The sequence below is a fragment of the Lissotriton helveticus genome, chromosome 10 (genome assembly GCF_964261635.1).
Source record: "Lissotriton helveticus chromosome 10, aLisHel1.1, whole genome shotgun sequence".
Classification (NCBI taxonomy): Eukaryota; Metazoa; Chordata; class Amphibia; order Caudata; family Salamandridae; genus Lissotriton; species Lissotriton helveticus.
The window spans coordinates 206,926,196-206,943,521 of record NC_136071.1 but is presented as its reverse complement, the minus strand read 5'-3'; the positions used below and the strand labels follow the sequence as shown (position 1 = coordinate 206,943,521).

General features: G+C 43.3%; 1 protein-coding gene across 1 annotated transcript in view; it reads left to right on the top strand.

Annotated features, from left to right (window-relative positions):
- The window catches only part of TECPR1 (tectonin beta-propeller repeat containing 1), a 386,389-nt gene that overhangs the window by 158,757 nt on the left and 210,306 nt on the right, over window positions 1–17,326 (top strand). Inside the window, exons 10-12 of the mRNA XM_078665166.1 lie at window positions 2,199–2,707; window positions 12,966–13,111; window positions 14,800–14,955. Coding sequence (XP_078521292.1) covers window positions 2,199–2,707; window positions 12,966–13,111; window positions 14,800–14,955 — 811 coding nt within the window. The remainder of the gene's footprint in view (window positions 1–2,198; window positions 2,708–12,965; window positions 13,112–14,799; window positions 14,956–17,326) is intronic.

Here is a 17,326-nt window from a genome sequence, read left to right as displayed (position 1 = left end):
GAGACGTTAACCTCAGAATATCCTAACTTGTGTTCCACAGCTACAGACTAAAGGAATCCCTAATGGCAGTGGCCAGGGACCAAAGTCACATGATGCTCAATTGTATAAAAGTGTAGCTTTATCAGGATCTGTCACCCATCACCCAACAGCGACGCCATCTCTTTCATCTGATCACTGCCTACCTTCAGGATCGCGGCTTAAAATACAAATGGGTGCATCCCTTCAGATTGTCCTTAGTCTGAAAAATTAAACCCACATAGTCCACACAGTGGAGGCTAATGAGATCCTTGGGCTGCTGACGGTTTCGGAGAGCCCCAGCCCTGGGAAGTTGCGGACATCCCCAGTTCAGCAGCCTCTCTCGAAAACCAGACAGTGACACCGCCTGTGGAGAGCTACTTCCAAAACCGCGCAGTACAAGAGCCGCAGCATCAAAGCAGTGCACTCCTTCAGAAGCTACGCGAACACAACGCCAACTAAGACTACATAAGACTGACCCCGAATTGTCAACCTTATGCCTTTTTGTCTGTATGCTGCTCCCATGCACCTGCCGCTAGATCTGCCCCCTTTGAACTCAGTGCGGCTACATCTACCGCACATCTGATACCTAAAACGCACCTAAGGCTGGCCAGCTTCCACCTCACTCTAGACTGTGGGAACTTTCATGAAGGGAGTAACGAGTTTTGTTGTTCCCCCAAGTCAGGAGGTTCCTTATACGGCTGTCCTCTCTTGGGAGAAGCGGCAGCACCAATATGACATACATAAGGCACTTGCACCTGTGGCTGACCTACCACTCCTCTGCATCATTTTTTGGTCAAGATAATAAGCTATAATGTTCAGGGTGGCAACTTCCCTGCCAAGTGACTGGCTCTCATGACCTGTCTCAAAGACTCCCTCTGTGATATTGCCATCTGCAAGAGAATCACCTCCTCAAAAGAGACTGGGGAAGGCTCCCCTCTCGCTGATTTGATAGACAGTACTCAAGCGGCAGGTCCCTCTCCTGGAGTCTCCTCTCCATCTGCCTCACCATGAATACATGCACCTTCACTCTTGCCACACTATACACCCCTAATGAACACCGGGAACAGTTTGTGCTGAGGGCCTTGGGTCTGGTGATAGCCACTCCCAATCCTGAAGTAGTTGTAGGGGGTGACTTCAGTCCACTCTATGATAACTCCCTTGATTGGTCTATGCCAAGAGTTGGTCAAGCAGGTGCCTTCACAAATTCCGGCCTAGGATGGCTCGCTGACAATGACCTAACTGACACCTGGCACACCTAGCACCCTGCTTCAAGAATATACACAATAATTTCTGTGGCCCACCAGACATACACCTGCACTGACTATCTCCAAGTGTCTCAGCAACCCAACTGTCATTGAAGTGGCAGCATTGTCCGATCACTCACCGATCACACTTACATTCGCTATCCCTGACAGAAGGTTCTGGGCCACCACTGGTGGTTCAATGCCAAATTGCATACATACGATCCTACCCAAAAAGAGACACAGGCCGTCATCAAACACTTCCTTAAAGGGGTGCACACAGGATACATGGACAGCTGACCTTGGCCAAGGCACAACTCAAGGCGCCGGACTAGGATAAGGCAGAGTACGCCCAACTACGGACCAAGCAAAAATATTTTGTGGGGGTAATACGGTGGGACGTCTTTTGACTTATAAATTGAGAGGCCAAACCCAGAACCTCCAGAGCTCCTGGCAGATGCCACAGGGGTGGTCGACCTGGAACAGACCGGCTTTATCCCTGAAAGGGGTTACAGTGATAATACCAAGCATCTCCTCCACCTCAGGGACAAGACTAGATCATGTCTCTGCCAGGTAAGGCATTACCAAAGGTAAGTAACTTGACCTTTAGAGTGTATTATTTTCAAATTCCTTCTCCATAGGCTTAAATGTACTATTTTATTACTGTAGTTAAAACCTAAGAGTAAGATACATTTGTGAAATGGGCCCTGGCCTTATATGTGCTACATCTACCTCTGTGTGGGACTTATTGAGTTCTGGTGTGCATAAAGTGATGCAAGGGAATAAAATATGTCTTTAGTTTTACAGTTAGTAAAATGAAGTACACAGGAAATAGTTGTTCCTAGATGGATATTTCCTAAAAATGACCTGATGTTAGAGTGTGATATTGCAAGTACTATTGCATAATGTACTTATATATCCCTTCTTGTTTTCCTACAGTGCTGGGTATTTCTTTGGGGATGAAGTCAAGGAACACTCTGAGTCACCTGTCCATACTGACATCGACAGCTGCTCGGAAACAGAAATGCCCCCCTTGTTAAAGCAGCTAGAGATTTCTGCCTCACCTGAGAAGGAAGTTGGAGAGAGGAGCAAGGACACACATGAAGGCGGAACAGACTTAAGCACAGCTCTGACTTGCGATTCTTCGCAAGAAACTCCATGCCCAGAAACTAGCAACCTTGAAAGTCCTCCTCTGGGCGCTGTAAGTCCTGGCTCGGCCCCTGCTGTGCCCAGGTGGACCAATATTGACTTGGTGGAGGTGCAGACCAATCCAGCAGTGTTAGCTCCTGCAGGCACGGAGACCTCAAGCGTGTCTTCCTTGGGGATCTGTTCCATTGGAGCTGAGGATCAGTACGAGGACGATGTGCACCCGCTGTGGCTTTGGGTATCTGGAGGAGAGTGCCTCGTGGACGCCCACACCACGCTGAAATGGTTCGCCATGCAGCCAGGTATTCTTCTTTCATACATCAGAATTAATGCATAGATGCATGCTTTGGTAAGGGAAAGCTGCCATCCAAAAATGCCCTTTATAGTATAAATTGAATTACTGCCAATATTGTATTCGTATTACAAATAATAAAATGTCCCAACATGGACATCCAATGACCCTCGCCCAACTCTAATTTCTATTGTTAGGCACTATCTACAGCATAATATATACCACACATTTGTTGCACCAAAACCTTCAAACACATTAGTACGTCAGTAGAGCACAGTAAAGCAGCCCAACAAAATGTAATTGATTTTAAAAAAAATTGTATTTTTATTCTAATCACAATAAAAAGAGGAATAACTCTCCACAGTTTTGAAACAATATACAGTCGATATACATAAAAAAGAAAACAGTAAGTCGACGCGGTGTTTCGGTGGAATTTCGATGTGTCACCTTCTTCAGGACAGTTTTCTCAAGCCTTCTACTAAGGACTAGTTGTCAAGCTTTAAAAATATAAGAAAGGTTCAACAATATGAAGGTTCAGGAAAATCTTCCGTATTGTAACCTTATCATAAAATCAATGCATTTGAAAAAGCTGTGCGTGGGATGCCACGGTATTAGGTATATTCAGATGTGTCACATCATTGTTAAATAGATGTGTTGTATCTGGAAATGTGCTGTTTCTTGTCTTTATCGTGGTCGATTATGCATCAACTTTATATATAGATGAGGAGCAGCCCGCCTTAATCTCATTGGGTACCTTGTAACAATTGAACGGCCTCCCTGCCTCTCCATGCACAGCTTCCGGGTCGAATATTGTATTCGTGCCAATTATATTCTTTACTTACTGGGGAAAAATAAAATTACTACAGCAGTCCTACTACTGTAGATGTATCATGTGGAGGAATACTTGTATAACTGAGTTTATCAGTACCCAGGAGTTGTAAAGATGTTTGGAGCTACTTTCTCGAATGTTTGCATGTTCAGTGACCTCTGTAAATTGACAGAACAGCCTGGTCTCTGGGCTTCCTTTACTACCGGAGCACGAGCCTATACTTTGTGTTCTCTGTTTCATGGGCAACACCTGTATTTACCACACAGGAAAACAGTTGAAGGATGCAAGTATAGTTTCAGTTTTGCTAGAAATTCGTTTTAATTTTAGAAAGCACGTTTGTTTCAGCAACACATATGCGGCCTAGAGTAGCACATTGCCAGATGTGTAGCTTTGTGGATGTAGACAGTATTTAATTTGTGGCCTCTATAATACCTTCTTTCCTCTCTTATTTGTAGTTTCATGTCAGCACCTCCAACAAGGCGCCACATATCATAAGTTTAATCACTTAAGAACTTGGTGTCATTGTTCCAATCAGTTCTTCGATAGTGCAAATGATGTGTCATGCTCATTCTTTGCTTTTATTCCCCATGTCAGTATCCTGCAAATGTTCATTGGTATTAATCTTCACCAGCTGCTTCTATTTTTCGCTACCTTGTTAGCCTTCTCACCAGTCCTGCCTTCCTATCTTCCTTTGAATCACTCTTCTCTCCCACACTCTTTGACAGTGTGCTGTCCCAAAACTCTGACAAAAATACTTGCTTAAAGCACTCATGCACTTATAAGTCATGAAACACTTGTTGGTAGATTTGCTTCAAGCCGAGGCGGCTGGTATTTGAAGGCGGTGGGGGACGGGTCGCGGGGGTGGGGGAAAGAGGGAATTACATTTTTTTTAAAACCACACTCACTTGTCTGCCGCTGCCACCCGCCATCGCCACTGCTTCCTCTCGATCTTCTTTCCTGTTTCGAGGGCAGGAAGCAGGACGCACCCAGGTCCCAGATAGCCAATCACAATGCTGTAATGCAGCGTTGTAATTGGTCTGAGTACCATGGCACGGCACTCAGCTAAAGAATGGGAGGCTGGGCATGTTCTCCATGCAAGCTGTAATGCAGCCGGCATGGAGAACATGCAAAGTGCGCATAAATGTTTGACCGGTCCCAGAGGGCTGGCCAAATATTTATGCGCACTTTAGGGAGTGCAAACCACTCCTCCCCTCCCCTGCTGTGTCAGCAGAGCAGCCCACCCTGTCCCGCACGCAAAGATGCTGCAACAAGGAAAAAATAAAATGACTATAACTTAGAGTCATTATAATTGTATTTTTCCTTTAGTGACACTGCTTAAAATCAGTGGGGCTACGCTCCTCCCCATTAGCGGAGGAGCAGCCACTGGCTTCAAGACTAATGCTTTTTAGATCTCGCTGGCGTTGCAGGGCGAAGCCCTGCCGCCAACGAGACTTATAGCCGCCTTCATCCCTGTCAAGGGAGTAACAGCTGTGAACGAGCCCGATACAGACCTGGGCACGAGCCGACCCAGGTCTGTGAACGCCAAGGTTGAGCAGCTTGTGCACGTTTGTTGGACGTCAGGCGCCGCCAGACCAATTATCCCAGCATGAAACTCTACTTCCTGAGGCCACAACACCAATTATCCCAGCAGGAGTCTCCACTTCCTCAGGCGCTGCAACAATTATCACAGCATGAGACCCACTTATCACAGCATGTCAACAGGCGCCCCAGGCTGCTGGAGCACTCAACTATAATTAATGTGCAGTTGAGTGCTCCAGCAGTGTGGGGCGGCTCTCTGCATGCTGTGATAATTATCACTTTGGGGCCTCATGCTGTGATAATTAGGGCGGCATGCTCTATTTGCAGCACTGAACATTTTCAAAGAAGGCGAAGCAGCGACATTCATTGGAGACACTCACCCTCACTAACCCTCACACTCTCATCCCCCTCACTCGCCCTCACCCCCTCACACCCCCTGACCCCTCACACACCTCCTCACCCTCACACCCCCTCACCCTCACACCCCCTCACCCTCACACCCCCTCACATACCCTCACACACCCTCACACACCCTCACTGACCCTCACACACCCTCTCACCCTCACACCCCCTCACACCCCCTCACCTTCACACACCCTCACTCACCCCCTCACCCTCACACCCCCTCACCCTCACACCCCCTCACCCTCACCCCCCCTCACCCTCACACCCCCCTCACCCTCACACCCCCTCACCCTCACACCCCCTCACCCTCACACCCCCTCACCCTCACACCCCCTCACCCTCACACCCCCTCACCCTCACACCCCCTCACCCTCACACCCCCTCACCCTCACACCCCCTCACCCTCACTCACCCTCACACACCCTCACACACCCTCACACACCCTCACACACCCTCACTCACCCTCACACACCCTCACTCACCCTCACACACCCTCACTCACCCTCACACACCCTCACTCACCCTCACCCTCACACCCCCTCACCCTCACACCCCCTCACCCTCACACCCCCTCACCCTCTCACCCCCTCACCCTCTCACCCCCTCACCCCCTCACCCCCTCACCCTCTCACCCCCTCACCCTCTCACCCCCTCACCCTCACACACCCTCACCCTCACACACCCTCACCCTCACACACCCGGACCCCCCTCACTCACCCTCACACACACACACCCTCACATACCCTTACCAGCATAGCATAACAAAACATAGCATAGCATAACGAAACACAGCATAGCATAGCATAACAAACAAGCATAGGATAGCAAAAGCACAGCATAACAAAACAAAGCATAGGATAGCAAAACACAACAAAACATAGCATAGTAAAACACAACAACGCATAGCATAACAAAACACAACAAAACACCATAGCATAACAAAACAAAGCATAGCAAAACAAAGCATATCATAGTAAAACAACATAACATAGCATAACATAACACAACAAAACATAGAACAAAACATAGCATAACAAAACATAGCATAACAAAACATAGCATAACAAAACATAGCATAACAAATCATAGCATAACAAAACATAGCATAACAAAACATAGCATAACAAAACATAGCATAACAAAACATAGCATAACAAAACATAGCATAACACAGCAAAACATAGAATAGCATAACAAAACAAACCATAGCATAACATAACAAAGAATAGCAAAACAAAACATAGCATAGTAAAACAAACCATAACATAACAAAGAATAGCAAAACAAAACATAGCATAGTAAAACAAAACATAGCATAGCATAACATAACACAACAAAACAGCAGAACAAAACAGCAGAACATAACAAAACATAGCAAAACAAAGCATAGGATAGCAAAACAAAACATAGCATAGCAAAACATAGCATATCATAGTAAAACAAGAAAACATAGCATAACACAACAAACCATAGCAGAACAAAACATAGCAGAACACAACACAACACAGCAGAACAAAACATAGCATAACAAAACATAGCATAACAAAACATAGCATAACAAAACATAGCAAAACATACCTTAACAAAACATAGCATAACAAAACAGCAGAACATAACAAAACATAGCATAACACAGCAAAACATAGAATAGCATAACAAAACAAACCATAGCATAACATAGAATAGCATAACAAAACAAAACATAACATAACAAAGAATAGCAAAACAAAACAGCATAGTAAAACAAAACAAACCATAGCATAGCATAACATAACACAACAAAACAGCAGAACAAAACAGCAGAAACTAACAAAACATAGCAAAACAAAGCATAGGATAGCATAGCAAAACATAGCATAACATAACTTAAAACATAACATAGCATAGCAAAACATAGAATAGCATAGCATAGGAAAACATAGAATAGCATAACAACACAACAAAACAGCAGAACAAAACAGCAGAACATAACAAAACATAGCAAAACAAAGCATAGGATAGCAAAACAAAAAATAGCATAACAAAACATAGCATATCATAGTAAAACAACAAAACATAGCATAACAAAACACAGCAAAGCATAACACAGCAAAGCATAGGATAGCAAAACACAGCAAAGCATAGGATAGCAAAACACAGCAAAGCATAGGATAGCAAAACACAGCAAAGCATAGGATAGCAAAACACAGCAAAGCGTAGGATAGCAAAACACAGCAAAGCGTAGGATAGCAAAACACAGCAAAGCGTAGGATAGCAAAACACAGCATAACATAGCGCATAACATAGCGCATAACATAGCGCATAACATAGCGCATATAATTAGCGCAACATAGCGCATAACATAGCGCATAACATAGCGCACAACATAACGCATAACATAGCGCATAGCGCAACACATAGCGCAACACATAGCGCAACACATAGCGCAACACATAGCGCAACACATAGCGCAACACATAGCGCATAACATAGCGCATAACATAGCGCATAACATAGCGCATAACATAGCGCATAACATAGCGCATAACATAGTGCATAACATAGCGCATAACAGCGCAAAACATAGCGCATAACATAGCGCATAACATAGCGCATAGCGCATAACATAACACATAGCGCATAACATAGCGCATAACAGCGCATAGCGCATAACATAGCGCATAGCATAGCACATAGCGCATAGCATAGCACATAGCGCATAACATAGTGCATAACATAGCGCATAGCATAGCGCATAACATAGCGCATAACATAGCACATAGCGCATAACATAGCGCATAACATAGCGCATACCTAAGCTAACCAAGCATAGAGCATAACCTAACCAAGCATAGCGCATAACCTAACCTAACCAAGCATAGCGCATAACCTAACCAAGCATAGCGCATAACCTAACCTAACCAAGCATAGCGCATAACATAGCGCATATAATTAGCGCAACATAGCGCATAACATAGCGCATAACATAACGCATAACATAACGCATAGCGCATAACATAGCGCAATACATAGCGTAGGATAGCAAACCACAGCAAAGCGTAGGATAGCAAAACACAGCAAAGCGTAGGATAGCAAAACACAGCATAACATAGCGCAACATAGCGCATAACATAGCGCAACATAGCGCATAGCATAGCGCATAGCATAGCGCATAACATAGCGCATAACATAGCGCATAACATAGCGCATAACATAGCGCAAAACATAGCGCATAACATAGCGCATAGCGCATAACATAACACATAGCGCATAACATAGCGCATAACAGCGCATAGCGCATAACATAGCGCATAACATAGCGCATAGCGCATAACATAGTGCATAACATAGCGCATAGCATAGCATAGCGCATAACATAGCGCATAACATAGCGCATACCTAAGCTAACCAAGCATAGAGCATAACCTAACCTAACCAAGCATAGCGCATAACCTAACCTAACCAAGCATAGCGCATAACCTAACCTAACCAAGCATAGCGCATAACCTAACCTAACCAAGCATAGCGCATAACCTAACCTAACCAAGCATAGCGCATAACCTAACCTAACCAAGCATAGCGCATAACCTAACCAAGCATAGAGCATAACCTAACCAAGCATAGAGCATAACCTAACCAAGCATAGAGCATAACCTAACCAAGCATAGAGCATAACCTAACCAAGCATAGCATAGCCTAGCCTAACCAAGCATAGCATAGCCTAACCAAGCATAGCATAGCTTAACAAAACACAACAAAACATAGCATAACATAACAAAACACAACAAAACATAGCATAACATAACAAAACACAACAAAACATAGCATAACAAAACATAGCATAGCATACCAAACACAACAAAACATAGCATAACAAAACATAGCAAAGCAAAGCATAACACACACCACACACACACAACCACGCACACACAACTATCTATCTATCTATCGCCCTCACTCTATCTATCGGCCTCACTCTATCTATCTAATCGCCTTCACTCACTCTATCACCCTCACTCTATCTATCGCCCTCACTCTATCTATCGCCCTCACTCTATCTATCTATCTCCCTCACTCTATCTATCGCCCTAACTCTATCTATTGCCCTAACTCTATCTATCGCCCTAACTCTATCGCCCTAACTCTATCTATCGCCCTCACTCTATCTATCAATCTATCAATCTATCGGCCTCACTCTATCTATCAGCCTCACTCTATCTATCAGCCTCACTCTATCTATCAGCCTCACTCTATCTATCGCCCTCACTCTATCTATCGCCCTCACTCTATCTATCGCCCTCACGCTATCTATCTATCGCCCTCACGCTATCTATCTATCGCCCTCACGCTATCTATCTATCGCCCTCACGCTATCTATCTATCGCCCTCACTCTATCTATCGCCCTCACTCTATCTACCCATCGCCCTCACTCTATCTATCTGTCTATCTATCTATCTATCGCCCTCATTCTATCTATTTATTTAGATACTGATTGCCATCACTCTATCTATTTATTTAGATACTGATTGCCATCACTCTATCTGTCTAGCTATCTATCGCCCTCACTCCTATCTATCGCCCTCCCTCTATCTATCTATCGCCCTCACTCTATCTATCGCCCTCCCTCTATCTATCGCATCACCACAGCATCACTCAGCACCACCACAGCATCACTAAGGGGCACAACAACATCACTATGCGCTACCACAGGATCATTGAATGCCACAGCATCACTAGTCGCCACCACAACATCACTCAGCGCCACCACAGCATCAATCTGTGCAACCATTCAACAACAACTGGGTCAAATATGATCTCTCAATGTTTCAAGCTTTATTACAAATGTCACAAAAAGAGGTTAGTATTTCACTTCTGTTCTTGGATTTTCGTCACAATAAAATACACTGAACATATTCTTCACAAAAGTTATTTACAAAAGTTTAAGCTATTGCCATTATAAATTACAATAACTTTTATTTAAGTATTAATTATTAAAAAAATTCAAAGCCATTGTTATTTGTAATATCAATACATCTAAGTCACGTGAATACAACACATATTGCATTACAAATGCTATAGGTGTCACGAGTTATAACTATTGGCATTGTAAATGACAAAGCTATTATTTTTGCTATTTTCAAAACCAACACATATATACAAAATGTGTCATTTACAATACCAATAGCTCAAACTTTCCTAATGCGAGACCTTATGCATTGCAAATGCTTGTTGTTGTAAGAGTTTTAGACAATTGTTTACAGTAAGGTGGGCTGTACTATGTTTCACAAGGTAGCGGAGGCATGGGTCTCACTACCCTACTGGACTATATCCTGCCGTATGTAGAGTTCTGAATCTATCTGACCAGGGCCGTACTGGGAACACACAGCATCCCTGACAATTGTGTCAGCACACTCCCCGGGGATGGAGGGGATGCCAGTGTCAAGCACTGCTGCTTTTGTTACTGGGAGACCGATATTGCAGCACTATCGCACAACCGGCCTCCAGTAACAAAATCGGTCCCCTCTGTCTCAAAACCATCCCCCCACCCTTCCAGCCTCCTGGAGAAACGCCTGATGCCCAGTCAGTCTGGCCCTGTGCCTGACTGAGATCTCCGTGCCTTCAGAGGAGATGGCCACTTCGGATCCTTTGAAGGCATTGTAGGTTTACTAAGCGGCCTGTATTAATTCATGAAGCTGCTCAGCAAACAAACAAACCAGCAACGTGTGAGTTTGTTTTTGAAAATCAAAAAAGTAATGTCCCTTACACCCTGAAAGTTTTCTCCCAGGATGTGGGTGTCATATTTTTTATGCTTTACTGCTTTCGACCGCCAGGCTTTTTCTGACAGTACAGAACAGGAAAAAAATACATCAGCATTTTTGCCCCAAGTAGGCAACACAGTCTAAGTTACTTTAGCCCCTTCGGCACTCATGACGAGCTGAGCTCGTCATGAGGCACAGTGGAGCTGTGCTCATGACGAGCTGGGCTCGTCATAACTGTCGCGGAACGCCCACGCGGGGATAATTCCCCTGCTGTGCTGTGCGTTCCATTCAGTGGGCGGAGTTGTGATGAGCTCAGCTCGACATGAGCACAGCTCCACTGTGCAGAGTGACGAACTGAGCTCGTCACATGCCCCCTCCCCCGCACCGCGTCGGAGTTGTCCCACGGGGAAGAGGTTAACTGATTCCTCAATATCCGTCAGGCTGTTGGACTGAGGTTTCTGCCGGCATAACCCAGAGGAACACTGCCGAAGGAAACATGATGGACCGCCCAACTCTAAATAGATGTGGAGAACAATCAGTTTGGTGGACAGGTTGCTTTGTCCGTTAAATTCTTAAATAACCCCATTAGTTATGATTAATATATATGTGGCAAATAATTATTATAGTCTAATGACCAGGCAATTAACTTTGATAGCAGTGCCTCTGACATTGCTCCTAGGTGTGACTTTACGCTTAAAAATATTTTTACATCCTGCTGATATTGCACTGCTGTAAATGAGATTTTGCTCCTAAAAGTGATTTTGCACGAATGTGTATGTGATCTTGCATGAATATATGATTATACCACGATTTCAGTTACCACGCATGGCTTTACCACGCGAATTTTACCTCGCAAGTGGCTTTACCACGCTGGTATTTACAACGTAGCATTTTACTACGCGTTGCAACGTCTTACCTTCACGTCTTTCTCCACGAGCCCTTACTTCCATCCTCCTTTGAAACAAGCGTCAAAACACGTATACCAAAATAAAAAAAAGACTGCTTTTTTGACGTACACGGCACGTCTTTGGGGGAGGCTCTTTCCTCTTTCTTTTAAATTTATGTTCGTTTTTTTGTTAAAGTAACCTGCTTGTTATTTTTGGGGGGGGAGACCCCCCCCAGCCCCCCTCCGAGCCCCCCTCCGAGCCCCCCCCCCTCCCTCTGCCCCCCCATGCCCACGCAGATCGACTTGAAGGAATACCACGTCTCCCCCCTAGCCCGTGGTAAAGACGTGGTGGAAGGTACCCTGCGTGGAAGGCACCCTGCGTGGTAAGTGTCACGTGGTAAACGTGAGTAGTGGTAATGCCTTCGTGGTAAATGATGTTTCCCATCTTGCATCTACCACCAGTGTTTCCACAATCCTGTTGACTTTCCACTAAAGGTGGTTTTGTATTTTGATATGTTTGGTCCTAAATGTGATTTGTGCTCCTAAAAGTGTCTACCCGCTCTGCCGATTTGACACTAATATTGATTTTGAGCTTGTATGCGCTTTTGTGCTCTTAAATGGTATACCGTACTGGTCCAGTCTTTGCACGGAAATTGCTTCTTTCCCTAAATGTGTTTTGCACCTACACTTCTTTTGATGTCTTGAGGTATTTTACTAATTGTGACTGCATCACAGTGCAGGTATTTGCTTTGCTTCCCTTCTAATCTGAGTAGAATAGTTTCCACTAGCACAATTGGAGACAACCTGTACAAATTGCTTCATAATTGACACCTAAATTAATGAGGCAGTTTTCCATTGCTCCCAATCTAGGTTTGGCATCCTCTGTGCAGTCACTTTCTTGGTCCATCACTCCGGCACAGACTGCAGTCTGGCGAAAGCAGATACTTCAGCAGCTGAATGAACGAACAAAGCGCGAGGTAGAGAGTTTTAGCCATTACGAACAAGCAATTGAACAGGTAAATTAAAATGATTATCTTCTGTTCGCTATCTACAATTCACGATTATTCACAATCAAGAGGTTATTGAATGCCAAACTCGAAACAAGCCAGGTCGTTCTTTGTAATAACCCCTTCAGCTAAATCAAAACTACTATGATATTTTCTGTCATCATCTAATTATAAGGACGTTTTATAAAATACCCTTGTGATACTGGTTGCCGTTTGCTTCTTCCAAGTAGGGGATGAAACAAAGCAGAGGTAATCTATCAATAACAGGTGCATCTTAGTTTGAAGAACTTATGAGAAAATATTAACAATTTGTCCATCCTCTTACTTGTTCAGCTCTATCATTATCATATGATGTTGGTGCCCTTTTACTATGTTTTTGCCCTACTTTTACTCTTTGCCCTGCTCTATGTAGACCTATTTCCCAGAATTTGACCTGCATCCTATCCTCCCAGTGACAAAGCAATGTTGCACCCAGTGTCATTGGTGTTATCTTCCCATTTTTGACAAGAAACCGCTTCCCGCTGGTGAACGAGTAAAAGTGTATGATCTTCATGCAAACTTTGCTTGCAGAGTTTTAATTCCTGATTCTTTGTGCCTTTATGTGCTTTTAAGACACCACATTTTACTCACCATCTATTTTCTGTAGAGCACATGCTGAGGTGTTGTGCCCATAAATGCTACCTAGCGCCTGTAAACTAGGGGTTGCAGGGGGGAAAGAGCACTGCTAGGTGTGGAAATGGCAATAGCTTAATGGACTTGAGCATAAACAAAATTAACTTAGTGATCGAACCATTGCAATTCTACCCTATTCGTCTGACTTCTGTCACTATTGGTTATCATATCCTAACAGTAAAGTAAGGTGATGGAACTAGGGGACAACAAAACCAAAATATTAACCTCCAGTCTCAGCAGTAAATTCTGATCTTTGACTGTTCTCGAGTGCCATGTTTACCATAACCTTCAAGTACTAAAATATTGAAGTCCTTTTCTTATGAATGTCTTCTTTCTGTAGAATCCAGAAGGTGAATCTCTGCACTGCCATGTTCTAGTTGAAAGGAGATTGTTGTGGTTTTTGTTTGGTTGAGAAGTTCTGACTCACCTGATATTTTACAGTGATTCATAGATGTCAAAGAGTATGTACTGAGAAAACAAAAAAGGGATGAGTGCTCAAATGTAGTAATGGACTCTGATACAGCCCTGAGTAATTACCAGTTTCTGACGTTAATTCAAGCCTTCCGCCCATCACGTTTTTGTTTTTTAAAGAGGAAGTACCGCATCATAAGAGAACATTATCATGGACTTAATAGAGGAGGAGCGATTGAGGATTGAAGGGAATTGGAGTGATGAGAAGTCCACCAGCACTAGCGCAACTGGTGAAGAAAAAACGTGTAAAATAAATTAAAAGGCGGTGTTTTAGAAACAACCATGGTCCAATGCTAAGTGATAAAAAATTTGAAATATTGAAATCGGACTTGTGTAGATGTGGATGAGGATACGAAGCATGTCAACCATGACTTGCAAACAGTTTAATATAGCTGGAAATCATTCAGTCAATTTGCAAGCAGTTAATTGTCTCCCCAATACCCTCTGTTTAGCAAAGTGGGAGTGAAAGTCTGTGTGATGAAATTTAAATCTGCAATTGCTCACTGCATAAACATGGATAAATAGTCCCTTCATTACCCTGTGCTTTCTTTCAGTCTGTGTGGGTTAAAACAGGATCATTGCAATGGTGGAGAGACTGGAAACCCAACAAGTGGATCGATGTTCGAGTGGCGCTTGAGCAGTTTACAGGAATTGATGGGACGCGGGACAGTATTCTTTTCATTTACTACATGTACTTTGAAGAAAAGAAGGTACATATCACAGACCTAACCAATATCCATGTCAAAGTACAATTTGCCGCAATGTACTACCAGTTAATGTACATTAAAGCATTTCTAACAGCATTTTGATCTAACCTCGTTACCATTTATAAAAACGGCGTGGTTCTAGATGTGCTACAAGAGTACATCTTTTATGATTGCAGTTTGCATAGACATAAAAATGCTTGTGTACATTTATTTCCTATGGTGGTGTGCATTTTAACTGGACCTATATGTGCATGTGAGACTTTCTGATGTACTCTTGATTGCAACATTGTTGGCTTGCGTATGCCTGAAAGTGACTGTATCCATGCGTATGAGAAATATGTGGCATTTTAAAGGACAGGAATGCGTTTGGCCATGCATATCTGGGCTGATGAAATGTCAAATGTATCATCTTCTGTTCCTGCAAGTAGCTCTCCCCCACTCTATCCTTTTCTCTTGTTTCCCTGACTCCATCTTTCAGTCTCTTACCAATATCTTTGGTGACCACTTTCTTAAAAGTATCGACCTACTAACTATTTTCTTGAATTCTGCTCCTCTTTGGTGGTTCCTACAGTATTTTCTTGGAGGTTCTGGTCATATCTTGAATACATTGTTTCTAGAAGGTTAGATTTCCTGTGCATTAAAAGTAAACCATTTGCCCTGCTGCCACCCAAAATACTCAGTTGAATTCTTCTGAATTCTACAGTTTGGGCCATTACTGCCATGTCAACTTGTATTGTGCCATGTTTAGAAGCATCTATGGTGGGCTAATTTTAACATAATTTAGAGCAGAGGCTACCACAATTACCTCTTCAGCTTCTCACCAATGCAAACCCCCTCAATTTAAAATTAGATAATTAAAGCTGGCAGAGAATGTGTTAGTCAGCCTTCCAGAAGACCTGAACATAAATAGATGAACTTAAAATACAGCATTCGAGGAAGGTTCAATTTCTGCCAATTGGCAGTGGATTGACTGCATCTAATATTCAGTAACAGTCTAGGCCTGCCCCAACTCCACAGTGCAGACTATTCCAGATATGTCTGTTGCCCTTCATTATTCTTCTATTTTTCCTGATCTAAAACTTAAATAATTTAGAACTTCGTACCCAATATTTTGATGATTCCTCGGTGTGGCTATAGCTTCCTGTTTTTTTAAATCTTGCTCATGCTCAACCTTTTTTTGCCTTTGCATTTATCCTCTAGAATTCTGTGTCTCAATCCCTGTCCCCTCTGACTTGTTGCAGAGACAGTCAGGTTGGCACCTTTGACCAGAATTTTCCCCACTGGCCAGCATGAAGTTCCCACAGGGTATCCCTCGCAGAGCTCTATGGTTACATGAAGGGCAAAGGGTCATGGGCAATACGATCATAAAGACTGTAGTATTACCGCACCTTCTATATTAGGAAGATGGTAAAAGTAGTGCTTCACGGGAGGGAGATCCAGGGGAAGAGCCTGTCTTTGCCACCTCACACCGAGCCTTTACTGCAAAGTGGAAATTGGGTTATGGAAGAGGGAATTATCTTGCACACACAGCCCATGAGAATAACTGTGACAAGGCTTTGAGAAGTTTGAAGAAGCAGCAGATAAGAGGAAGAGGTCAGAGAAGAAAGAGTCATCAGTCACAAAGGGAAAGCCAAACTCTCACTTGTGTAACGACCCAGGAGATCATAGGCGATGTGAGATGGTATATTCTAAATAAAGCACACCAAGATTAAACTAAACGTTTCAATTCTTTTGGCGGACCATGAGCCATTGACTACAGATTCATTAAATGGGGCTTACATGATACAGTTGACAATGATGTTTGCATTTTTGCTCCCCTTCCTGAAGGAAGCATATTTGTCAATTTGGCAAGGCATCTTCTAACTGTTTTAGATTTGTATGATAGCAAGGAAAACACTCTGTGGTGCCTACTTAATTGTGTAGTGAATGACGTTTTTTTTATCTTTTAAAGTATTTTTTATATAAAAGTAAAGTTTTCACCATTGTATTTTGAGAACATTAGCTAAGAATTATGAACAGGTTAGTGTTCTAGATAAAATAAATGTTTTAATGCATTTTAGAACAGTTGATTCCTGCTAGTGTAGGAGCTCTATGTATAGAGTCTGTATTAAGTGACCGTGAAAACAAGAAGGTATGAATTATGAGTCAAGACACACAAAGTAACAACAGAGAATGAAATATGGCTTCCATGACTTGCCAATATACACAGTCACACTGGTATCATGTCACTTGCTTGATTTTCACCAATGCAGAGTGTGAAATTAGCATTACCCCTTGAAGCTCAGGCACTTAATTGCAAGTCTGCATTTTTTCTCTATCGCTGAAGGTAGCTTGGCAATCCCCTTACTTTGGCCATTTGGTATCATTTAAGAGA